This window comes from Orcinus orca, chromosome 19 (genome assembly GCF_937001465.1).
Source record: "Orcinus orca chromosome 19, mOrcOrc1.1, whole genome shotgun sequence".
NCBI classification, from domain to species: Eukaryota; Metazoa; Chordata; class Mammalia; order Artiodactyla; family Delphinidae; genus Orcinus; species Orcinus orca.
This window is the reverse complement of record NC_064577.1, coordinates 18,000,529-18,025,925: the sequence shown is the minus strand read 5'-3', so window position 1 is coordinate 18,025,925 and position 25,397 is coordinate 18,000,529. Positions and strand designations below refer to the sequence as shown.

Genomic DNA, 25,397 nt, shown 5'->3' with positions numbered 1-25,397 from the left:
TAAATCTGCAAATTCAAGAGGCTAAGAAAATGCCAAGCAGGATAAACACACACACACAAATCCAGTTTAAGACAGATAAGCAGCAGCTGGACCTTCAGCTGCTCTGCCTTCCCCTAGATTTTTCCCTCAGTTTCTCTGACTCCTGGGTTACACGTATGTGTTTAGCTCTGTGATGTAGGCTCTTGGCTTCTGCAGGACACCCTGGTCACAAGGTCAGAGGCAGCAAGAAGAGACACAGGTTTCATTCTGTCCTTATGAAGTTCCAGCTCCTGCTCACAGGCTCCCAGCCTGTTCGTGATCTTCCCTTGTTTACTGCCTGTGGGTTTCAAGCATCAGACGTGGAAACAGCTTCGCAGAGACTGTGTACCCAGCCCCCATAATTCCCAGAGCAGGTCTCCTTTGATACAGTAGCCAGGCCTCCCCAGGAGAGGATCCATGGCTTTCTGGCTGATAGCAAATTTCCCATTACCTCTGGAAGGGTCATTGCCCAGATCCTGGGAATCATGTGCCTGGTCTTGATGGACACAGTGGTGACTAAGACAGTCATGTTATTCCCTCTATCTGTGAAATACTGAGACATAGAAATCTTTTCTGATACCAGGATCACAGGAAGTAATGAAGGAAAAACCTGAAATGAGAGTTTGATGGCCTGCGTTCTAAGAACTCTCATGTTTTATAGACAATCAAGAATGGATCAACAACAAGGTGCTCCTGTACAGCCCAGGGAACTAGATTCAATATCCCGTGATAAACCATAATGGAAAAGAATATGAAAAAGAATATATATGTATGTATAACTGGATCACTTGGCTGTACAGCAGAAATTAATACAATGTTGTAAATCAACTAGACTCCAATTTTAAAAAATTAAAAAAAAAAGTGACTTCTAAAGTGCCTATCAATTGTCACAGGTTGGATTCTTCTGCGAAAGCAGTTTCATTGATGGGTGTGGCTAACCAGCTAACTTTCAGCTAAAAGATTATAGATTTAGCAAACTGTAAGTATAATTGTGATTTTCTACACTCAAATGACATTAAATCAAACAGTTGTGGATCTTTAAATATATATATTTATATATATATTATATATACATTTATTTATATATGTATATATAAACGTAAGCTCTATAGTTGCAACACTTCAGCTTGGAGTCCTCTGGTGACCAGTTTTCATGAAATGAAAATAAGATTGCAAAGTCTTATACTTTATGTTATTTGTCCTTATTACAAAAATGGATTCAAATGCATTAGTGAAGTATTTATAACATACGCACCAATAGGCACAGAAATCATAACTCTACGACTCAATGACTTATCAAGAAGCAAAGACACCCTTGTAACTACAACACAGTTTAAGACAATGAAATAGAATAAAACTACCAACTCAGAGGCCCCTCTCCTCGACCTTCCCAATCACTACCCATTCTATCCTGCTAAAGCTAACGATCATCTAGTTTTTAACACCACACGTTAGCATCACCTGTGTTATAAATGTGTGTACTTAGATCCAAACAGTACGAATTATCCTGTGTCTGGCGTCTTTTGCTCAGCATTATATTCGTGACATTAATCTGTGTGGTTTCATGGAGATATTCTTTCCGTTTCGGTGCTCTGTGTGTTCTTTGAATGGCTACCTCACGTTTATCAATTTTGCTGTGGATGGACATTTGGTTTGTTTCCAGTTTGGGGTTATTAGCAATAAAGCAACTATGAACATTCTTGATGGTTTCCTTTGGTATATATGCATAGACATTTTAGGTAAGTATAGACCTACAAATAAAATAGCTTGGTCATGGTGATTGCAGATGTTCAAATTTACACACCACTAAAAAGCAATAGTTTGCTAACTTTACAATCTAGTTAAGTGATGGAGAAAGTCTGGGAGATCGTTTTCTGATCTCACTGTGTGGGGCAGGGGGATTATCACACGCCACCTCCTTTTTCTCATGTGTCTATGCCTTCTTAGGACTCCTCCTACTTTAGAATATATGGGAATAGATATGGGCAAATTCTCCACCACCCCCTAATCAGGTAAACCTCAGAAGATTTCCCTCCCACATTTCCAATTATATCTCTCACAGGTGATGGAATGGGACTGGAACTGAGCAGTTACACATCCATGGTTCTAAATGTAAAAGGAGATGGAACTAAGGACTTAGAAACTAATAAAGGAGCTAGAACTCACCCAAATCTGTCCTTTTCTTTTGGGGGGCATGAAAGATCTTTGATATTGATGCTTATGTGCACGTGAAGTCCTCTGAAATAAGATCTCTGGAAATAAAAAGCCAAGCTCTTCAACCCTGTTGAGTTGTTCGAAAAGTTCAGGTATCTGGAGACTCTAAGGGGTGATACCAGAGACTCAGGCACTGCTGGATCAAAGACCGTTTACCTCTATCTCTGTGCACATTTTATGTATAGTAAACTCAACCTAGGGACAGATTATCTGGTTTATGGACACAGTTAAAAAATAACAGGTTACACCGTGAAAAATGTAAAGAACAACAATGCAGGAAAAAACATCTAATTTTTTGAGGGCCTTATTTGGAACTACAAGGTAATCCACAAAAGCCACATTTTATATATTACCACAGGGGAATACCCTTCCCCCTTGTCACCATAAAACCTATGGTGAGGGACAGCCCAGGTGGGACCTCAAAAAGAATTAGGTAAGGAAAGGGAGAAAGGGACAAAGAACTTCCAAACTGAATCCTGTTGTAATAATTTTTAAAAAGTGAGAACTCATTTAATAAAATTAAAAATTTTGAGAGTTAAAATAGGTAATTGAACTAATTAATTGCCAACTACTTTGAATAACATATTCTTATACTATCGTTTTTATACTTTTGGGTGATGAAGCCAAAAGTAATTCAAAGTTTACCTTAAATCAATTTTTTAGCATATTTGGCCTAGTTTTAACTGTACTTTTCACGTGAAGTTCTCCCGTCCCTTGTCTCCCCAGTACGCCTAAGTGAGGGGTGTGCTTGGCCTGAGGACTTCAAGCATCATTTGGTAGGAACGACCTTCCTTGGCTCTCTCACCTTCTCGCAGATACATGGGTTGTGATCCCCCAGCTCATGTCTACAGAGGTTGTGAAGCCAAGATGAACAATTAGAAATGCGATCAGTTTCCTGAATGATGTGGAGATATTTTATAGTTGGTTTTTCTTTGCCTCTTAAAACATGCTTAAGTGAGAATTTAAAAGCAAGTTATAGAAGTTTCTGACAACAAATACATAAATGACATCTTTATTGACAGTGGGCCAATAAGAACAATCAAATTTTGATTACACGTAACCAAAAACATTCGAAAAGCAGAACACTAAAACTTCCAAGATTCCTGTGGGAGCACAAATACACAGTCAGAACTGATTGAACTCCAAGCATAAAAGGAACAAATACTGAAACGCAAAGGGCCAGAGCTCTCAGTAAAACTAGCTTAGAGTAAGTCCTTTGACACTAATTAAATGACAATAATACTTGAGTCTCTGGAACCATGGTGTGGCTCCTGGTTAAGTGATAATTAGAAGGAAAAAAGGCAGATTCCACGAGGTCTCCAGGAGGCTGTGCAGGGAGCTGCACCAGATGGAAGCAACAGCAGAAAGAAGTGAAGCCCTTCTCTACGATATGCCAGGCAAGCAGGATGGTCGGCTCTAGATCAGTAAGTAAAGGTGTGGAAGACTCACTCATTCTTAAGTCATTTCTGATTGATGCTTAGTCACTTGCTATAGACAGAATGTTTTGTGTCCCCCTCAAATTCCTGTGGAACCCCAATCCCCGAAGTGGTGGTATTTGGAGGCAGGACCTTTGGGAAGTGATGAGGTCATGAGGGTAGAGCCCCCATGAATGGGACTAGCGCCCTCATGAAAAGAGGCCCCAGAGGGCTCCCCTGCCCTCCCACCATGGTAGGACACAGTGAAAAGATAGCCATCTGAGAACTGGGGAGGAGGCCTCACCAGACACTGAATCTGCCAGGGCCTTGATCCTGGACTTCCCAGTCTCTGGAACTGTGAGAAGGTTGTTTATAAATAAGCCACTTAGTCAATGATATTTTGTTACAGGTAGCCTAAAACAGACTCACCACTTCATTAAAATATCTGTAACAGTGGATCCTCCAAGTGCATGGGTTTGAACTACTCAGGTCCACTTACGGGGATTTCTTCAATAAATACCGTCGGCCCTCCGTATTCGAGGGTTTTGCATCAGCAGATTCAACCAACAGTGGATCCAAATTTCCATCCATGGTTGGTTGAATCTGAGGATGCAAAAGCCACAGATACGGAGGGCCGACTGTACCACACCATTTAATATAAGGGACTTGAGCATCTGTGGATTTTAGCGTATGTGAGGGCTCCTGGAAACTAACGACAGAGAGAAAGCGAATGACAGAGGCGGAGGAGGTCTCTCAATACAACTATGTGCCAGGTTCTTTACATTCATTGTCTTATCCTCACAACAGCCTTGAGAGAGGGTTGATCTGTCCCCATTTTACAGATAAGCAAACTGGGGCTCAGAAACAGTAAGTAGCTTTCCAAAGTCACATAATTGCCAAGTGAAGGTGGCAGAATTCAAACCCATTGATTTTGGGTTAGTCAAATATTGGCCCCCAGATGAATTTCTTCTCACTCAAGCATTTGGCCTGTTGAGAAACAGCAAATATTTTCTGGGACATGTAATCTCTGCTCGAACTATTCAACTCTGCTGTTTTAGCACAAAAACAGCCAAACACATGTAAATGATGAGTGAAGCCCAGTTCCAATTAAACATTATTTACAGAACTAGGTAGTGGGTCCAGGCCATAGCTTGTCAACTTCCACCTCAGACCGTTAATCTGAATATCGAGGTGATGAGAGGGCTGAGCTCTATTTTGTTTATTTTGTCCGGTGTCAGCCATTCTCCGACCCTCACCTCTCAGACCTCGGCCCCTTTCAATGTATTCTTGTTTTTTAAAAATTCTTTTCAAAGCCTCTTTCTTCCCAGTCCTTCCCGTCCCATTTCCTATTGTTTTGATTTCCACCGTTGCTGGATTAGACTTGACCTTGACCTCTTTTACCACCACTTTTTAAAACTCTATTCCTCTTCTTTTCCTCAGTAATAGAACTAAGGTCTACAGAGGAAACTATAAAAATTATAAGAAGTAACTGGGATAATGTGTAGGGGGAAGAGTGTGGGCTGATTGCTGAATGTCCAAGGATAGGATTTAGGAGAGGAGAAAGAAGAAACCTGTAACTAATCTTTCCCTCTCTATCTTTTCTATAATCTTCTTTTCACACCGTATAACACAGCAACAATAAAAACTGACATTTGTATTGTGTTTTGCTAAATATTTATTTGAACTTTTGCTTTTGTTTCCAATCCCATCACATGGTTCTTTGGTCACCCATGTAACTTATGTCAATCGATCACTGTGGCTTCAAGCCTTTTCTACCTTCCTTGGGGCCCTGGGATACAGCAAAGACCAACCGACATACAGGAGGACAACAAGAAAATGTGGGTAAACGTGACGCCTGAGAAACGACAACTTCTTCCCGGGGTGCAGGGTAGGGGGAGAAGCCGCTTGTCCTCCTGAAGTCACTGTCCTGTGACTCTCTTCCGTATGTGACATGGTGTTTGTGCCTCAAAGCTGCTTCAGTTCTTCTTCTTGTCTGAGACCCTATATGTAACCACACATGGAACCCATCAACTTTTCACTCTGCAGATCCCAGGGGCTTTCTCTCCAAGTGACAAAACATACTTTACAGAGAGCAGAATAAGGTAAAGAAATGAAATCTCCCTAATACTGTGATTACAGAAAACCAAGGATTCATTCAGTGCCAAGGATAAGAAAAGAGGGACTTGATCAAAAACTACAGTTAAGGTTCTGACTCTTTCTCTACCTCAGGGTAACTTCCAAGGAAGTGTAAAGTGAAGATGTACCCAGCGGGGGGATAATAATCATCTAAATCTCAGCATAACCCATGTGAGCATAATTTAGACCTCTTATATTCATCAAATGAGATAGTAGCCTTTGGGGTTGGGAGGGAATCCAAAGCACATTTCAGCTCTTAACCTTTAAGTTTTTATAGTTAATGTAAAAGAAATGACATTCTCTGTATATCTGGGTCTCCACTTTGGATTCAAAGAGGAACAGCTCTGTGTCTTCCCAATGATGACAATATAAGCCCTCTGCCTCACCTACCAGATAAGAATGTCCTTACAAAGTGAGATGCTATAACAGGCTTTGATGTGACAAAGAGAGGGGAACTGGATTTCACATTGATTGCATTGCTACCCACTCCCAAGGATTTTCTGAATTTCCACAAAAGGGTATTGGGGGCAAGGGGGGTGGGTTAGGGATCAACCTATGAGATTCCTGGCTGGAAGCATTCAGAATGATCAAATCAATGGATATAAGGAACACTCTGTTTATGCCTCAAAGCTATGTATTATGTAAGTAGAGTTAGATACACACAGAACTGGTCCTCAGACAGCAGTTTATGTGTCTTCCACACAAAATGCTCAGGTATTTAACACAGCGATAAAACCAACTCACATTTCTTCACATTCAGTCATTTTTCAGGGCTGCTCTTCCGTGTGAATCCTTTGATGTCTGATGAGGGATGAACTGCACTTAAAGCTTTTTCCACATTCGTTACACCTATATGGTTTCTCCCCAGTATGAGTTCTCTGGTGTTGAATAAGGGCTGATGAATGAATGAAGGCTTTTCCGCATTCGTTACATTTGTATGGTTTCTTCCCAATATGAATTCTTTGATGTTTAGCGAAATTTGAGCTCCGGCTGAAGGTTTTCCCACATTCGTTACACTCGTAGGGTTTCTCTCCGGTGTGAATTCTCTGATGCTGAACAAGATGTGTGCTCTGACTGAAGGTTTTTCCACATTCACTACATTCATAGGGTTTTTCTCCGGTATGAACCCTCTGATGTTTGGTAAGGGATGAGCAGTGGCTAAAGGCTTTCCCACATTCCTGACATTTATAGGGTTTCTCTCCAGTGTGAGTTCTTTGATGTTTAATGAGTGCTGAAGAATGAATGAAGGCTTTATCACACTCGTTGCATTCATAAGGCTTCACCCCTGTGTGGATCAGCTGGTGCTGCACGAGGTGTGTGCTTCGATTAAAGCCTTTCCCACACTCACTGCACTCATACGGTCTCTCTCCAATGTGAATCCTCTGATGTATTGCAAGGGATGCGCTTTCTGTGAAGGCTTTCTTGCATTCTCTGCACTCGAAGAGAATTCTAGTGTGAGTTCTCTGATGTTTAGTTAAATTGGCCCTGTGGCTGAAAGACTTCCCACACTCAGTGCAGCTGTAGGGTTTTTCCCCGGTATGGACTCTCTGGTGTCGAATGAGCACTGAATGGTAAGTGAAGAGCTCACCACAGTCATTACATTTATGAGGTTTCTTCTCTTTGTAGATCCTCTGCTTTTTCATTAAGGTTGATTTCTGTTTCAATCTTTTTTCAAGGGTATGGAAGGCACAGGATCCTTTGGGAACTCTGTCTTGAGTGAGAAGTACTGACTTCTGGTTCAAGTTTTTCCAGTAAACACCATGCTCACGAGCTCTCTCTTCCGGGAGTGAATTCATGTGGGTGAACATTTCTCTTAAGCATCTCTCCTGATTTCCTTGCTGATTCTCTAACCGGTTTTCACATGCGAGAGTTGTTTCCAAGTTGGAGTCATAGACACCATTCCTTGTCAGCCTGTCTATGACTGCAACCTGGCATGATTCTTCTTTGGAAAAATCTTGCACTGAAGTTGAATCTTTGCTCCCGGGTCTAGTCTCTGAGTCTGAAACAAATTGGAAATGCAAATTTCCTTTGTTTTCTGAGTTCAACAAAAAGGCAGGTCTGTAACGGGTAAGAGTTAATGAAGGTGAAGAGCATGGCTTCAACGAATAAGTGGATCTGACTCTTAGAAGATGACTTGCAAAGAGAAGCAAATGGAGGGAAACAAATGCACAGTAGATGCAGAGAAAATCAGCAGACCCTACCCAGGAATCAGAATGGGGGAAAGATGACCAGAAAGACAGGAGGAGGGATGCAGATGAAGCACCATTTCACCAGATGAGCAGGAAATGAGCATCCCAGATCAGGAAAGGGGAGGAACAACCTCTATAGAATATCAAGTGCTGTCATAAACTTCCAGGCAGTTACCACCTTAGTGCAGGGCACAGTGATGACTTCTAAATTTTCAGTTACCCAACCCTACTCACATCCTAATATGCATTCCATTTCCAGTTTAAAATCTTCCCTAAGAATTCTTTTATAATATGTCCCTGTTGAAAAATCAGTGATCTCCCAAAGATATAATGGCAGATACATTAAATTATATCTGAACAAGGCTAATCATTACAACACTAATTGAGGTAGCAAAAGACTGGTAACATCTCAAATATTAAAATACAGTAATATTTTAATACTATAAAGAACTGATTAAACTACAGTGTACACATACAATGAAGTATGTGCAACTTAAAATAATATGAGAATGATCTCTACATATTGCTACGAAGTGATCTTCAGGATACATTAAACTTAAAAAACCCAGCAAGCTGTGAAGGAGTGTGTATGGTCTGCTACTTTCTGTGTAGGAGAAAAAAGGGGAGATACAAATATATAGACATATTTGGTTATATTTTCCAAAACTAAGAACAGATAAATGAAATACTAATAAAAATGATTGCCTACAGAGAGAACACCAGAAGAGAGGGCAAGGATGGAAGCCAACCTCTCTGAATATATCTACTATAAATCTATTAGAATTTTTATATTCAATATGAAACTATAAAGCTAAAATAAAGAGTTTCGTTCAAAAGAATAAGTAAATAGACCAATGAAACAAAAGGGCAATTTCAGAAGTCAAGTAAATATAGGAATTAAGGACAATACAAAGGTAGTATTTCAGTCAGTGAACTAAAGATAATTTGTTTTACAACAAATGGTCCTGTGAGTGATTAAACATTCAAAAGACAGTTAAGTTACATCTGTCCCTCATTCCACACAGCCAAGTGAATTCTGTTCCTTCATCTATGTATTCTTCTATCCATTTAGTCAACGATTACCTATTGGATGTCTATCATACGCTAGGCTCTGGGGAAAAACACACAGTCCCTATGTACATGAAGGGAGAGAAAATTTAGTCTAACATCTACAAATACATATAAAAATGCACCTGTGGTAAGTACTAAGAAATAAAAGGCAAATGATGCTGTGAAGGATGATAAGGGGAACCCAGGGGGATGAGGAGAGGCCTCCCTGAGAAGGTAAATGACTGAGCTGAAATTGAATTGGGTTTGGGGCTCAGGTGAGTGTTCCAGGTAACAGGTACAGCAGCACGGGGGTGAGTGTTCCAGGTAACAGGTACAGAAGCACGGGGGTGAGTGTTCCAGGTAATAGGTAGAGAAGAACGGGGGTGAGTGTTCCAGAAGGACAGTGGGAATGACATGTACAGAAGCCCCAAGGTGAGAGGGGACACTTAGGAAGAGTACAGTGGTTGAGAGCAATGGACTCTGAAATCAGAATGCATGAATTTAATTCCAGCTCTGCCACTTACTAGCTGTGTGACCTGGGGCATGTTTTTTTACGTTTCTACTTCAGTTTCCTTATAAGATGGGGCAATAACGGTACCTACCTCATGAGGAATAAAAACAACACCTACCTTAAGGAACACTTAATGAAAATATCTATAAAACACTTAAAACTCTGACACAGCATCGGTGCTACATAAGTGTTTGTTAAATCAGTAAAACATAAATTGATACAAGGATAGTGTAGGTATGTAGAGGCTGTGACCTCAAAGTGCGGTCTGAGGACTCCTGGGAGTCTGTAGGTTCAAAACTATTTTCAGAATAATGCTTAGATCTTATTTGCCTTTTTCATTGTCTTGACATTTGCATTGATGTTGCAAAAGTGGTGGTGGTAAAACTGCCCACAACTTATGCACAAATCAGGACAAGACACCAAATGTACTAGTAGTTGTTGTATTTTTCCCCACCATGTACTCTCAGTTAAAAAAAAAAAAAGCCAGTTTCACGTAAAAATTTCTGAGGAAACAACAGGAATCGTTATTAACTTAATAAATTAATTTTATTTATTAAACCTTGACTACATGCCTTCTTAATATTCTGGATGATGAAATAGGAAATATTCATAATGCAAGTCTGCTCATATCAAAGTATGATGCTTGCCTTGAGGAGAACCACTCATGAGGCTGTTTGAGAGCTGAACTGGCCATTTTTTTTTTTTCATGGACCATCACTTTTACTTGAAAGAATCACTGACAAACTATGTTATCCATGTTGGTTATTTGGCAGATATTTCCTCAAAACTGAAAAAAAAAAAACGAGCCTGTCACTTCAAGGAAAACAACTGACAGTATTTGATAAAACGTGAGCTTTTGGGCAGAAATTAGAATTTTGGAAAACTTTTATCTACCACTGATAGCTTGATAGCTTCCTAATAATTAAAGGCTTTTCTGGTAAGGTCAGTGGTGACACTGAAAATTGTGTTTTTTAAAATATCGCATGATGTATTGTGTCAATATTTGGAAGATATGCATAACTCAGTGAACCAATATTTCCCAAAAGATCAATAGATTTTAAGAGTAGGAAAAATTCATGGACATGGTTTCAGATGCACCTTGCACCTAACCTTTAAGAAACTACAACTTGCCCAACTTTGGTGTAGTATCAGAATAGCCAATTATCTGGAAAGTATATTATTTTGTTTGTGTTTCTTTTCTTTATTTTTTTATTAGTAAGGTTGTTTCTTGATGTGGATGCTAGCTACATGAATGTGGTCAATTTGGGAAAATTCATAAAACTGTACAGTTATGACATTTTAATCTATTTTACATTACAAAAAGAAGGAAAAGAAAAAAGGCAAATGAAGCAAATGTGAGCATGCGTTTGATCTCAGTGTTGTTTTATTTCCTTGACTTTGTATGTATTCAAAATGCAATATAATTTAAAATAAGATATTTAAAAAATAAAAGCATGTTGGCACTTCTATATTCTTTCTTAAGCACTGAAGAGCGCCACTTCTTTACTGTCTTGTGGCGTTATTCTTTCCGAAGATTCCCGTCTATCTGACTCACCTGAACAGCTGCTTTTGGGGGCTCTTCTCTCAAGCATCAATGGTTCTTTTCCATTCTCCAAATTGTGGTTCTCAGGTTTGGAAACTGGAAGCCCTGCTCATTAAAAAAGAAAAAAAAGAAAGAAAGAAAAAAAAAAAAGGGACTTAACTCTTTGTGATGGGCACAAAGCTCTATTCCAGAGCACGGTACCTACCCCTGGATCCACAAAAAAGACAGGACATCATAGGAAGTTTTGGAATAAGGGAGCGGGGGGCCTCAAAATGAACCTTAAAACAGGTGCAGCAAGAGCCTGGGCCTCATAAAGAGTTACACGCATTTGAAAAGACAAATATTTAGCCTGTAAAAAAATAGAAGAGAATTTGTCTTGTTTACTGTGGGAGTTCTGGGGAGATACTGCAGACCAGTCCTCAGCTCAGGGAAGGAGTTGGGTGAAGTGGGACCCCAGTGGCAGCACCACAAGCCTGTGACTCTGTGACTAGCTGTCTTCTGATGTTTTTCCTTTCTTCCTTCTTCAGTTACTAGAACCTGCTTTCTTAGGGAATTTATTATACGAGGTTTGGGAGGAGCTAACATAGTTCCTTCCACCACTGATACGAACACATACGTGTACATGCATGTGTCTACATGTGTACACATGCAAATACCTCCCCCCGCCCAGAGGCGGGCACAGTATCCAAACTGGTCAGAGCATACTCTATCTCCCTGGCTCGAGTTACTGCTTCACTGATGGACATGTGACCCTATCTGCTGAAACTCCCAGGATAGAAGCCTTCTTTTTTTCCTTAGCTCTCTAACTGGAAGAATAATGTAACCCTAGAGCGGCCAATGGCCATCTGTGCCACACAGGGAGATCAGGACAAGCTATACCACATAATTAAAAAATAAATAAAAAAAATTCCTGACAATATATCTGATTCCCTTTTAAGCTAGTGTGAATTCGGTTTCTGTCACTTGAATCCAAAGACTCCAGATACAAAAGAAGCCTAGACATTTCACCAAGAACCCAGAGCAGAAACAGATTTTCTCTAGGCCCAAAGGGATCACTACTTTACGATTACTGGCTTTGTTATTCTACTTCATTGTCAATAAGGTAATGATGTCCCCATAAGCAGGAGCCGGAGTCATGGCAGGAGCCCATCCTTACAGAGTGAGACGAGGTTCCTGTAGTTCTCCAGCATCACGTCCCTCTGAGCAGGATCCAGCCTCCCCCACTCCTCTGGGGTAAAGTCCATGGCCACATCCTTGAATGTCACTGATGCCTAAGACACAAAACATACTTTTGTTCACCATCTGTCACTCCACAGCCTCCCTTTCATGCCCCAGTTTCTGTTGGCCCTGGAGTAGATGCGTAGATGTATTCAACGGGGGAAATCACTGTGAAAAATGACAAGCATTCTCATGTGTCCTGGACATTCCATGGAAAGTCACTGGGCATCAATTATGTGCCAGGCACACTGTCCAAGATTCAACATGAGAACCAAACGAAACAAGACCACGGTTTCTCCACTGACAGACTAATTTTTCTGGGGAAGAAAGAGTTAAAACATGAATCAACAATGAATCAACAATGTAGTCTGGCAAAGTAAACAAAATATAGGCAGAGAAAAAAAGGCATGTGTCTGTATAATTCTCCTTGTGAGATCTCACCATGGAATGAACAGACTGGCACCAAATCCAGTGAAGCACGGAATCAATTCAAGGCAAGATGCATTAAATTGGAAAATGACAGCAACAAATTCATTAAGGGTACAGATATCACATACAAATGTTTATGGGTAAACACCATAGGATTATTTATACAAGACATAAAATACAAAAACTGTATGGAGATACACACATACCAGTACTGAACATGTCTCTTTAAGTAAAGACATAGAGAATGGGAATAATATTCCAGGTTACTGAAATAAATATATACCAAATGCTATAACTGGATAGAAAACACCTTCTATTTAAATGTTCATGAAGCACTTGCAAAAGTAACAAAGTAAATGCTAATAAATTCCAAAACAGAAAAGAAAGTGCAATAACTGATAACTAAAAAAAGTATCAAAATTTCAAAATAATAATGAAATAAAACGCAAAAATCAATGCCATAAGGCTAAAATTGTACTCAGAGGAAACACTTCAATTTCATTAAAAGAAAATCAATGTAATTAAATGAACAAAGCATACAAATCAAATTAGAGACAGAACCCAACAACAAATTAGGGAAAACAGAAGGAATTACAGGATAAAAGTAGAAATTAAGGGGAAGAAAAACAAGAAAAGTAAGACAGCTGGGAAATCTGAATAAGAGCAGTGGGTTATAGTACTATACCAATGTTAACTTCCTGATTTTGGAAAAAGAATAATAAAAGTGAGGTGAAATGCTAAATTTTGGAGAATCTGAAAGGAGAGCATATGAGAAATCTTTCTACCACTTGCTAAATCTCTATAAGTCTCAAATTATTTCAAAATAAAGTTCCTCAAAATGGAAATAATCTGAGACTTAAAAAATATAAGAATCATCCTTGGAAAATAAAATGTAAAAATCATTAAGCTGCTACTAAATAGACAAGATACTGTGAGAAAAAATAACTTTGATCCTACAATCTGCATATCTATAGCTAAACTGACAGTGGAAATTAACTTCCAAACCATAAAAAAAAAAAAAAAAAATCAGAACAAAAATGCGAACTACAGCACAAAAGGCACAAAAAAATACAAAAGAACAAAGCATAGTAAACAGAATTATAAAAATCACATAGCAAGAAAAATGTGAAACATACAAGTAATCATAATAATATGAATAAATTAATTTCTCTTATAAAAAGGTTTCTTAAAATAGCCACATCCTCTTTACAGAAAAAAGATCCAGACAAAACCCCAAAGTTGGGGATGGAGCGGGGGGATGGAAGGAAATATAGTATACTACATATTTGAATACAGTACTTCAAGCTCAACAAAAACATATGGAAAAATATACACCAAACTGTTATCCTCAGTAGGGAGAGGTGGTGGACTGAACTTGGGAAAGTAAGGACGGGTAATATACTTTAATATTTATATACGTCTGTACCGTTCACCTGGTTATCATGAGCAAAAATTAAAACTCTAATTATTAAAAAAGTCTAATAAGTAAAAGATAAACAGCCCAGGCAAATTCTAATAAGAAAGACAGTTGCAGTATTAGCATCAAACAAAATCCAATGCAATGCAAAAAGGACAGTTTAAAAAATTTCCATAAAAGGTTTAATCAATTCTGAAGCTATACAAGCAGTCTTGAATCTAATATTAATGTGCTGAAATGTATAAAGCATTCACCCTTTTTCTGGTATCTGTACTCTGACTTTCCTCTGGCTGCTATGCCTGACCACTTTTAGTCTATGCAGTTCAGGTAGTACAACTCCATCTCTGACCCATGGGTGGGATTTGTGTTTGTATGTGTATGTACAGGTATATTTTCTAGTCTGATCACACTCAGATTTGCCAATAATGGTCCAACAATGGGCCTAATACCCATTATAGAGTTAACCTCAGTCCTTCTTCTGGAACGACCAGAAGGGAAGATGCCCCTTTTCTCTGATCTTCAACGTGGGAAGATGTAGGCCTAAATTTGTTAGGGGCTACCCTGCACGAGAAGAAAAGCCTGCTTGAGTGCAAAACACACAGAAAGAAAAGAAAAGGTCACTGAAATGGAGAAAATAGATTCTAATGTCACTGCCTGAACTCAATTTTAGCCAGACCTGGATTTTTCACTTATAATAGTCAATAAATACCTCTTTTTGCTTAAGCCAGTTTGAATCGAGTTTTCATCAGGTGCAACTTAAAGCTTCTTGACTAATAAAGTCTTCAATATTCACGTAAGGTATTTAAGAAACCAATGGAGGCAAGCAAGTATACAAGGATCCTGGGAAATCACGTTGACAAACGGCAGCAATGTGCAATGTCCACTTTCACACTTTGGATTAAAGTAGCAAAAAGAGAGGCTAGTGGAGGAATCTTTGCATTGTGGTATGACACACACATTGTGGTATGACACACTCCCGCTCAACTTCGTTTAAGAAAAATGTTCAGACATACAAAAAGTTGAGAGACTAACACACTAATCACCCATATACAACTACCGCTTAAATTCAGCAATTCTTAATATTTGCCCTTGGGGAAGTGAGAGTTTGGAAACTGAGTTGTAACTTGGTAACAGTTCACCTCTAAAATACATCCGCATTCATCATCTTGTTGGGCTGGATTCTAACTCTTTAAAGTAAATCATCTATAGGCTTCCTTTTTTTTTTTTTAAGTTTTTTTTTTTTTTTTTTTTTGTGGTACGCGGGTCTCTCACTGGTGTGGCCTCTCCCGTTGCAGAGCAGAGGCTCCGGACGCGCAGGCTCAGGGGCCATGGCTCACAGGCCCAGCCGCTCTGCAGCATGTGGGATCTTCCCGGATCGGGGCACGAACCCGTGTCCCCTGCATCGGCAGGCGCACTCTCAACCACTGTGCCACCAGGGAAGCCCCTATAGGCTTCCTTTTCCAGCATTCCTTTGAACTATTTGAGTACTCACTATGTTCATAATTCACTCCAGCACTTCAGGTGTTTTCTTAAATTCCTACTTAACAGTCATGTGTATGTTGTTTCCCCTAGTGAAACATACATGTTAAGAGGTATGCACCACATTGTCTTTTAAAATCGTTTCCCAAATAACAAGCATAGAAATTAGCTAATGGGCTAAAGAAGGGCAATGCTTCTTCCACGCCTTCTGAGTGATAATAAATACTAGACGGACAAGATACCACGAAGAAGCAGAAAACATTTTCCACTGAGCCCTTTAGTCACTCGAGTCGTCTCTTAGAATTCAGCTCTAGTGGACACAGAAGCTCCACATCAAAAAGAAGGGAGTGCATCTGCACTCTGAGAAATAAGGTGGAATTTCAATAACCAGCAGAGACTCACTCACCTGTGATCTGGCTGTGAGGCGCAAAGCTGCCACTTCTCCCTCTTCTGTGCTCTTTTCTTGGGAAAAGGGAGAATCCTGGGAAGATAGAGCTAAGGGCAAGAAAGCAGTCATGATAGGGCCTAGATCTATCTTGTGACTCAGATTTATGAGCTTAAAATCTCGGGACTTCCCTGGTAGCCCAGTGGATAAGACTCCGTGCTCCCAATGCAGGGGGCCCCGGTTTCATCCCTGGTCAGGGAACTAGACGCCACATGCATGCCGCAACTAAGAGTTTGCATGCCACAACTAAGGAGCCCTGGAGCCACAACTAAGGAGGCTACCTGCCGCAACTAAGACCCGGCACAACCAAATAAATAAATAAATATTTTTTAAAAAAAATTCCCACCACCGTACTCCTTCCTGGTCGTCCCTACAAACACTGCAACTGAAGGGAGCCTGAAACAACGACGTCCTGGAAGACGGCACTCTCTGATCTGGAAATTAAAATAAGTTTTTCTCTGAGCTTAATCTACATTAAATTAATATGGGAAAAAGAGGCTCAACGGTTCTGAAAAATCACCCTGCAAGCTTAGTCCAAATGTAGCTTGCTGGATCCCATCTCTAAATAATTATCACTAGTTGAGACTGGGGTACAATCTAGAAATCCAACAAGCACAGGTAGGGGCGGGGTGTGGATTCTGATATAAGAGGCCACAGACCAAACTTCTGGGAGAACTGGAAGCCAGTCACTGACTCCTCTGCCTGGTGCCTCCTCTATTAAGCAAAAGTATCTGCTCTACTGAAACCAAAGGGTTTTCGTCCAAAGTGGAGGAACAGGAGTGGAAAATACTTTTGCCAACCAAAAAAAGCTAAACTGTCAGACCCACTGATGGGGCTAGGATGGTATAATCCCCCGGGAGGAAGAAGGTGTGAGACAAAGTACGAGGCTATGCTCAAGCCTCAGAAGCTGACATTTCGCTCACATTTTGGGGGTGTCTTTGGAGGGTCCGCTCTGCACCCAGCTGGGACCCCACAGCAAGCCCTCCACTCTCACCCAAAGAGCCCTTCCATCCCCAGACAAAGGAGCCGGACAGCAGTGACTCCCGTTCAGGAGGAAGAATTCGGCCCGGCCCCCAGCACAAGTTCAACACCGGCCCCCCTCACCGCTCTTCCCAGGCATTTCGGCCATATCTGTCTCCATGGTCACCACCTCCCGGCCGCGAAGGTTCAGCTCTCCCCCCAGCGCAGCCCTCTCCGCGCGGAGGAGCGGGAAGCCCCGAGGCCTCGTGGTCCTCCTTCCCGCCTCCCCTCGGGGGGCTCCTCCGAAAGGCTTCGCTCCGTCCCGAACCGGCTTGGCCCTCGAGGCTGGCACCTGGAAAGCCGGGACAGCATCCCTGAAGCTGGGCGCTCGCGCCTGGCGCTGCCGCTCGGAGCTGCGCGGGGGCCGAGCGGCCGGAGGAGAGGCGCCGGGGCCGCAGCCAAGGAGCCGCCGCGCAGACCAAGCCCCCGCCCACCCCGCGCCCCGGGGCTTCGGGGATGGGGCTCGTGCCTGCCCTCGACGCCCCTTTCTCCAGCGCGCACTCCACCCGGCTCGGCGCAGACTAATGTCCCGGGGGCACCGCCGAGGCCGAGCAAGGAGAGCCGCACCTGAGCAACAACTCACCTCCCACACCGGGCCTCACAAAGGCTACGAACTTCTCTGGCCAGCGGGGCCGCGCATGCGCAAAAGCACAGGGCAAGGCTGGCGGGCCTCGTCCGGCCCCGGAACTACGATTCCCAGAAGCCCGCGGGAGTGGCCGGACTCCGCTCCTCAGCAGGTGGGAGCTCTCGTAGCGCGGTTTGGGGAATCCAAGCGGCTGCGGTCTCCCTACCTCTCGCGAGAGTAGCGGTCGCTTAGCTCGTGCGGGATCCCGCGGACACGCGAGAGCGTGAACCACAGAGCTGCGTTGTTGCCGGTCCGACGGTGTGTCTGTACTTGGTGCTGCTGAAGTTACCCACTCACGTCACTCCAGTGCAAGGTATCTTAGAGTATATGGCTTTCCCCATATTCTTGTCCTCCCAAGGCTCATCCTTTGCCGTCAATGTGAAAGGTGTACTTTGCAAACCGATGTGCATGCGTCCGTAGGCTACTTGTTATACTGAAAATTCACACGTGTGAGATAGGGGAGTTGAAAAGATTTAACCAGTTTCAACAAATTTGAGCAACAGGTTATTTGCAAGCATAAAAATTAGATTTATCAAAGGAGGTGTTCTCTCAAGGGAGCACGTTTCGTCTCTAATTCTGTCACTGCACACACCCAAACTCAAAATGTCTAAATGCCCCTCTTCTTAGTGAATAATATTACTGCTCACAAACCCATTTGCAAAAGCCAGAAGCAGAATATCCTCAACTCTCGCTCTCTGTTCATCACGGAGTTCTATTTATTGTATTCTCCAGTTTGTCCATCTTTCTCTTTTCCCACCAGTATTACCCTGATTCTAGCCACCGACATTTCACTAGGATTACAGTACCAGTCTCTTAGCTGATTTCTACAAGTCGGGTTTGCTTTCCCACCAATCTGTTTGCCACACGTTCTGGCTTGTGATCGTTCTAAAGCAAGAATAAGATGTTACTTAACCCTTCAGTGGCTTTCAGAAACTTTGGGAAAGATGATTTTTAGTTCCTACAAGAAGGCACCCCCTTATCCAGTTCTCATTTTCCAATGTGGTTCTCATCATCTGAGCCTCCTGGTATTCACACCTGTGTGTAATCCACCCCCCACTGAGTGTGGATAGGACTTGTGACTCACTTTTAACCCATAAAACATAACAAAGGTGACATGATTCTAATGCTTGTTTTGCTAGGGTAATCCTCTTTGCTGGCATTGGTGAAGCAAGTGTAATGTTGGGGAAATCCACATGACAGGGAATTGTCAGCCAGCAGGGACCTAACCCCTGCCAACAACCCCCAGGTGCTTGGAAGTGGATCATCCCTAGTAGAGTTCATATGAGAACCCAGTCCTGGCTGAAACCTTGACAGCTGGCTGCAGAGGACCCAGCTAAGCTGTGCCCGGACCTTCAGCCACAGATACCGTGAGATAATAAGTGTGTGCTGTTTTGAGCCGCTAAGTCTGTAGTAATATTGTTATACAGAAAAAGGTAGCTAACACAGCATCCTAATGTAAGTGGCTAGCTCCTTGTCCAAAACCCAACCTGGATGCCTCTGGAAGGAGGGAGGTTGTTGGATTGAGAAACTATTGAAAAACTGATTGGAGACCTTCTGGGAGACAGATGGCTACAGTTGGTCCTACAGGGTGTGTGTGTGTGTGTGTGTGTGTGTGTGTGTGTGTGTGTGTCTACATGGGGAGGGAATGGTAGCAGCAATGGATAGCACCAGATGCCCCAAGGGGACTGCAGGGAGGTGCTTTCTGTTGTTTTGGGTGCTCCTTTCTGTTCACTCCCAAACTGCCCCAGGTAAATCTTTGCCCACTCTTTCACCATCACACAGGGTAACCTTAGAGCTGGTCTGGGAGAGGCGTGGATAGTAATACAAGATACAGGCAGCTCCACCTCAAAGGTTTTTATTCACCTTTCTCCCACCCTGATACACACAAACACCCACACACACATATGCATGCACAAACACACACACCGTGAGCCAGGTGATTATTGCAAAAAAGAGGTGGGACGATGAGGTTCCTTGTGGGATACGATCACCTGGTAGGAAGAGGGAGGTAAATGGGGAGTAGTCTTGCCCCAATTTTAACATCATAGATTCTCTGCTTTGAAAATAACTCAAATTTCCGTAAGCCCCCTTTTCCCTCCCCACATACACATACATACATATAATTCAGCCACAGCTTGTTCCCTTCCTAGTGAGTTGAAGGAGGTATAGGAAATACCCCAGGGTTTTGGTTCCCTTTGTCCCTACATTACCAGCTTATATCCTGGGATTGGGGAATGTGGACTCACAGTGAAAAAATAAGATCTGAAGCATTCTATTGCTATAAAAGAAAAACAATAATTTGAACAATCTATAACAGATAAGGCAGAATTAGTGGGCCATTTAGAATGTATGTATTTTTAAAAAGCTATCCTAAAAGAGTTAAAGGAGGACATAAGAAATATTAAGAACTTGTCATAGTATTCAATTTTTTATTGACTAGCAGAATGTGTAAAACTGAAGAGTGAATTTGAAAGCTGGACTCTCGGATCAAGGAACTCTACTTTGCCATAAGATATCAGGAAGGGATAGAAACTTGAAAAATGTGACAGGAATGTTAAGCAATATAGAAACTGACTAGATATTCATATAATGAGAGTCCTAGAAGGGAAGAAAGAATAGAGAGGAGGGCATGTCTTGAGAAATAACAACCACAAATTATGGAGAAATAAAGGTTAAAGAACTTGGATGGAAAGTGCTCATTGAAAGACAAACAGGAAATATATGAAAAGACATTACACGTTATAATAAAATCTAACAACATAAATGTTGGTTCACAACTTCAGGAGTTTCCTGGGTGAAATTCGAAACTGGCCCCTGTATATGGGGGGCAAGGAGAGACCAAAGAAAGATGCAGACCACAGGCCAGGTTGGTAGGTGGCAGGATTAATAAGGGAACTCAGATACGAGCCTTGTCTTGGGCCTGCCACAAGACGAGTTGATCTCTGCACCCAACCACCAGAGTCTTAAAAGTTTACACAGAGGCCTTAAGTGGGTTCAATCACGTATTCAGTCCAGATGTTCTCAACAACACACTGCTCTCTCAAGGCTGCATCCCTGAAACAACTCCTACTGTGGGAACAGTGGGCAGAGTGTACATTCCAAGGGCAGGCAGGATGTGAGGAGCCTCCAGTTGCCTGAGTCTAGTTCTTGGGTCAAAAACCAAAGTGTCAAAAGCAGTGCCTGGCATTTTGTGGCCCCTCAATGAGTAACAATTGACTAAATAAATCTGACTTGTCAGTAGCACTGACTGCAACAAGAAAATGTAATGATACCTTCAAATTGTAAAAGATAAAACTTTGAATCTAGAATTTGATATTTTACTTAAGAATCATGTAAATGAGGTAAAATATAGATACTCTTATGCATGTAAGACTTTGGAAATATTCTTGGAGGAAGTATTTCAGCAAGAAGAGAAAAAATGAGGGAGATGCTTCAAGATACAAAGAAAGTAAGGATAAGAATAATTTAGTAAAGGGCTTCCCTGGCGGCGCAGTGGTTGAGAGTCCTCCTGCCGATGCAGGGGACACGGGTTCGTGCCCCGGTCCGGGAAGATCCCACATGCCGCGGAGTGGCTGGGCCCATGAGCCATGGCCACTGAGCCTGCGCGTCCGGAGCCTGTGCTCCGCAGCGGGAGATGCCACAACTGTGAGAGGCCAGCGTACCGCAAAAAAAAAAAAAAAAAAAAAAAGAATACTTCAGTAAAGAGTTTGTTATCGTCTTAATAATCAAGGAGCAGAGATAGTGAGACAGGGTGACACCAACTACATGTACATAACAGTGGGATACTAAAATTTTAATGATACCAGTGGGGAAGAGGGTGGGAAGTAGAAATGAGAAAGTGAGAGTAAGTTACTTGTCTTGATTAGAGAGGGGATGTACATATTCACAAGCTTAATAAATGGATAGGGAGAGAAGAAACATAGGTGTGGGTTTTACAACTTGGGTACAAGTACCATGAGAATAAAAGTAGAACGTATAACACTCAAACCAGAAGAAAACAATTGATTATTCAATTGAAAACTGGACAAGAGGAAAGCAAAAAACAAGAAAGTGGTAAAGGGAAAACACAGAATAAGACCTGTTATATCACTTATCACAATATATGTAAATGGGCCAAACCTACTGATCAAAAGGCAGAGAACTTCAGTTTAAATTAAAAACAAACAAACAAATGGAAAAACCCCCCACAAAAGACAAACCCCAAGATGCAACAATATGTTCTTTACATCAGAAACCAAGCAACACAGAAAGATTAAAAACAAAGTGATGGCAAAAGATATACCAGGCAAATATGAATTAAAAGAATACCCAGACCACAATGTTATTATTAATAAAAGTAGATTCAAGATAAAACATCATATTGGACAAAAGAGGAACATTATATACTTGTAAAACTCATGAGGATAAGTGTAGTCAATTGTATTTGCCCATATTTCTGCTCTTTCCATTTTTCTTCTTTCCTGATGCTCCCTGATTCCTTCCTTTAGCATTCATTTTTTGATAGAACTTCTCTTAGCCATTCTTTAAGGGTAAGTCTGCTAAGTGACAGATTCTTTCAGTTTCCAGTCATCTGAGAATGTCTGGATTTCCTCTTCATTCCTGAAGGATAGTTTAGCTGGATATTCAATCGTGGTTGACAGTTCTTGTTCTTCAAGTTGACAGCACTTGAAAATGTGCCATTTCTTTCTGGCCTTCATGGTTTCAAATGAGAAGCCTGCTGTCATTCAGATTGGTGCTCTCCTGTAGGTAATGCGGCATTTCTCTCTGCTGCTTTCAATATTTTTTTCTTTGTCTTTAATTTGCAGAATTTTAATTATGATGTGTCTCAGCATGGATTTTGTTGAGTTTATTTCTTGAATCTGTTAAGTTTATGTCTTTCACCAAATTTGGAAACTTATTTGCCATTGTTCTCTTGAATACTCTATCAGCTCCACCTTCTCTTTCCTGTGCTTTTGGGACTCTGATGTTAAGATTGCTGGATCTTTTGTCATTGTTGCAACAGGTCTCTGAGGCTCTGTTCATTTCTTTTCAGTCTGTTTTCTCTGTGTTGTTCAGATTGGGTACATTCAATTGATCTGTCCTCAAGTTCACTGATTTGAAAATCTGTCATTTCCGCTCTGCTGTTGAGTCCATCCAGTGAGTTTTTAATTTCAGTATTTGTATTTTTTAGTTTTATAATGTTCCTTTGGTTAATTTTTTATAATCTTTTTCTTTGCTAAGATTTTCTATATAGTTTGTTTTGAGTGAATTTGTAAATTCTTATTGAACATTTTTTTCAAACAATGGCTGCTTTATTTATTTATTTACTTTTTGGCTGTGTTGGGTCTTCGTTGCTGCACACAGGCTTTCTCTAGTTGCGGCGAGCGGGGGCTACTATTAGTTGCGGCGCGCGGGCTTCTCATTGCGGTGGCTTCTCTTTTTGCGGAGCATGGGCTCTAGGCACGCGGGCTTCAGTAGTTGTGCTGCACGGGCTTCAGTAGTTGTGGCTTGTGGGCTCTAGAGCGCAGGCTCAGTAGTTGTGGCGCACGGGTTTAGTTGCTTCATGGCATGTGAGATCTTCCCAGACCAGGGCTCAAACCTGTGTCCTCTGAGTTACCAGATGGATGCTTAACCACTGCGCCACCAGGGAAGTCCACGATGGCTGCTTTAAATCCTTGTCAGATGATTCCAATGTCCGATTTGTCTCAGTATTGGCGTTAGCTTGTTGCCTTTTCTCCTCCAGGTTGTGATTTTCCTGGCTCTTGGTATAATGGATGATTTTGTATTGATTCCGGGATATTTTGTCTGTTACGTTAGGAGACTCTAGGTCCTATGTAAATCTTCTATTTTAGAACATCGTCAACCTACTTGGAGGTCTTGGTGTACTTTCGTGGGCCGTGGTTTCAATGGCAATTTAATTTTCAGAGCCTTTGTGGTACTCATTTCGTCTGCTTGTTTATCTGGTACTGCTAGGGCTCCCGCTGGTGCCTGCTGATGCTGCCTGAGTGGGTGGAAAGAGCTTCCCCAGGCTGGTCCAAGGTGGGGAAAGGGGTCTTCAGCCCTTGAGGAAAAAGAGTGCTTCTTGGGTCGGGTGCTTTGTGTGGTGGCATCCCACTGCCAGTGCCACCCAACCACCTGCTGTCTCTAGGTGTGTGTGTGTGTGTGTGTGTGTGTGTGTGTGTGTGTGTTTTGGGGGGGAGTGGAGATTCCCAGGTCTGGTTGAGACAGAGTACTTCCTGGGCCAGCCGATTGTTGTGGCAGGATCCCCCTGCTGGTACCATCTGGAGCCTGGATTCTCTCTGTGGGTGAGTGGGGTCTCAGGTTTGGGGGGACAGAGAGGTTTCTCAAACAGGATCCCCCTCGTCAGTGCCACTTCACCCCTGCTTCAGCTCTAGGTGGGGGAGGGAAGACTCAAGTCCAAGGGATAAAGAGGCTTCCTGTCTGGGTGGTGGTTGTGACAGTTGCTGACTGGAGCACTGTGATGAGGCCGCAGCGTGGATCGCTGTGAGTTGCTGCCAGAGGTCTGAGTAGAGTGTGGGGCATGTGTGCCAGGAATCGCCATCCTTGTTATTTCTGCCTGAGGCTGTTGTGGGGGTCACTGGATAAGAGGGGATTTTGCTGTTAACTGAATTTAAAGCTCAGAACCTCACAAAGCTGTGAAGAGCTGCCGTGGGTTAGGGTTCACTCCTTCCAGCTGACATTAGGAACTTATCTCGCAAAGACTTTGCCTCATGTGAGCTGTTTGTGAGCAAATGAAGGAACACATTTTATCTATTTATTTTGCATTCACAAGAGTCTTAGATCCATGGTTCTCAACCAGGGATGCTTTTGCCCCTAAGGGGGACAGTTGCCAGTGTCTGGAAACCTTTTTGGTTGTCTCCACTTGGGGAGCGGGTGTCACTGGCATCTAGAGACAGAGGCAAGGGATGCTCTAGACATCCTACAAGGCACAGGGCAGCCTCCCTGCAGTAAAGAACGATCCCGCCCCACGTGGCAACAGTGGGGAGGCTGAGAAACCCTCAGATAGGCAACCCGCCATGGCGGCATGTGACCACCAGGCGGCAGTCATGCCTGCTGCTGAGATGTTAAATCACAGGAGCTCACCAGCCCCATAGTTGATTGTAATAACAGTCCATCACTCTTAACATACACACGAGTTGTTTTTAAATTACAAAAGTGAAACATTTTTTGTAACAGGTTCAAATAACATACAAGTATATGAAGTACAACATAAGGGTTCTTCTGTTCCCCCTTACCCTTAAAGTCTTACCCTTAAAGAATTGAGTTTGAATCTGAGGACCTATCCCGATTCCTTTCTCAGATATGTGTGTGTATATATATGCATATGTTGTGTGTGTGTGGACACACACGTCACTAGTATCATACTGTTTCTTTTGTTTAGCAACTCACTTTTAGTTCTCAACATCGTCCTGTGGACACATTTACAAGTACTTTAGAGCTACCTCACGTTTTAAATGGATGGTGTATTAATGCACTATAATTTATTTATATATATTCTTATTGATGGGCGCTAGAGTTCTTTCCAAATTTTTTTTTTTTTTTTTTGCTGATGCAAGCAATTTTGCGGTCATGCTGCTATTTCTGTAGGATAGATTCCCGGAAATGTGATAAGTCAGAGTGTATGTTCGTTGGAAACTTGATGACACAGCAGCACTAATTCATGTTCTAACAGTGCAGGAGAGGACCTG

The 25,397-nt window shown here is 42.0% G+C and overlaps 1 protein-coding gene across 4 annotated transcripts; it reads right to left on the bottom strand.

Annotated features, from left to right (window-relative positions):
- Nucleotides 1-3,228: 3,228 nt before the first annotated feature.
- On the bottom strand, nt 3,229-17,759 carry ZNF286A (zinc finger protein 286A). 4 transcript variants are annotated; one of them, XM_033422832.2, is made up of 6 exons: nt 17,668-17,759; nt 16,026-16,114; nt 14,850-15,031; nt 12,233-12,347; nt 11,089-11,181; nt 3,229-7,782 (listed from the first exon to the last, which is right to left on the bottom strand). In XM_033422832.2, exons 4-6 carry the CDS (start codon nt 12,318-12,320, stop codon nt 6,551-6,553), a joined length of 1,413 nt encoding a protein of 470 aa, XP_033278723.1. In that variant the 5' UTR covers nt 12,321-12,347; nt 14,850-15,031; nt 16,026-16,114; nt 17,668-17,759; the 3' UTR covers nt 3,229-6,550. The 4 variants fall into 4 exon arrangements, with proteins under 4 accessions (XP_033278723.1, XP_033278721.1, XP_049558395.1 ...); XM_033422830.2 differs by lacking the exon at nt 14,850-15,031 and adding an exon at nt 17,169-17,376 and having other exon boundaries at nt 17,668-17,743; XM_049702438.1 differs by lacking the exons at nt 14,850-15,031; nt 17,668-17,759 and adding an exon at nt 17,169-17,416 and having other exon boundaries at nt 3,229-5,648; nt 6,528-7,782.
- Between the last annotated feature and the right edge of the window lie 7,638 nt (nt 17,760-25,397).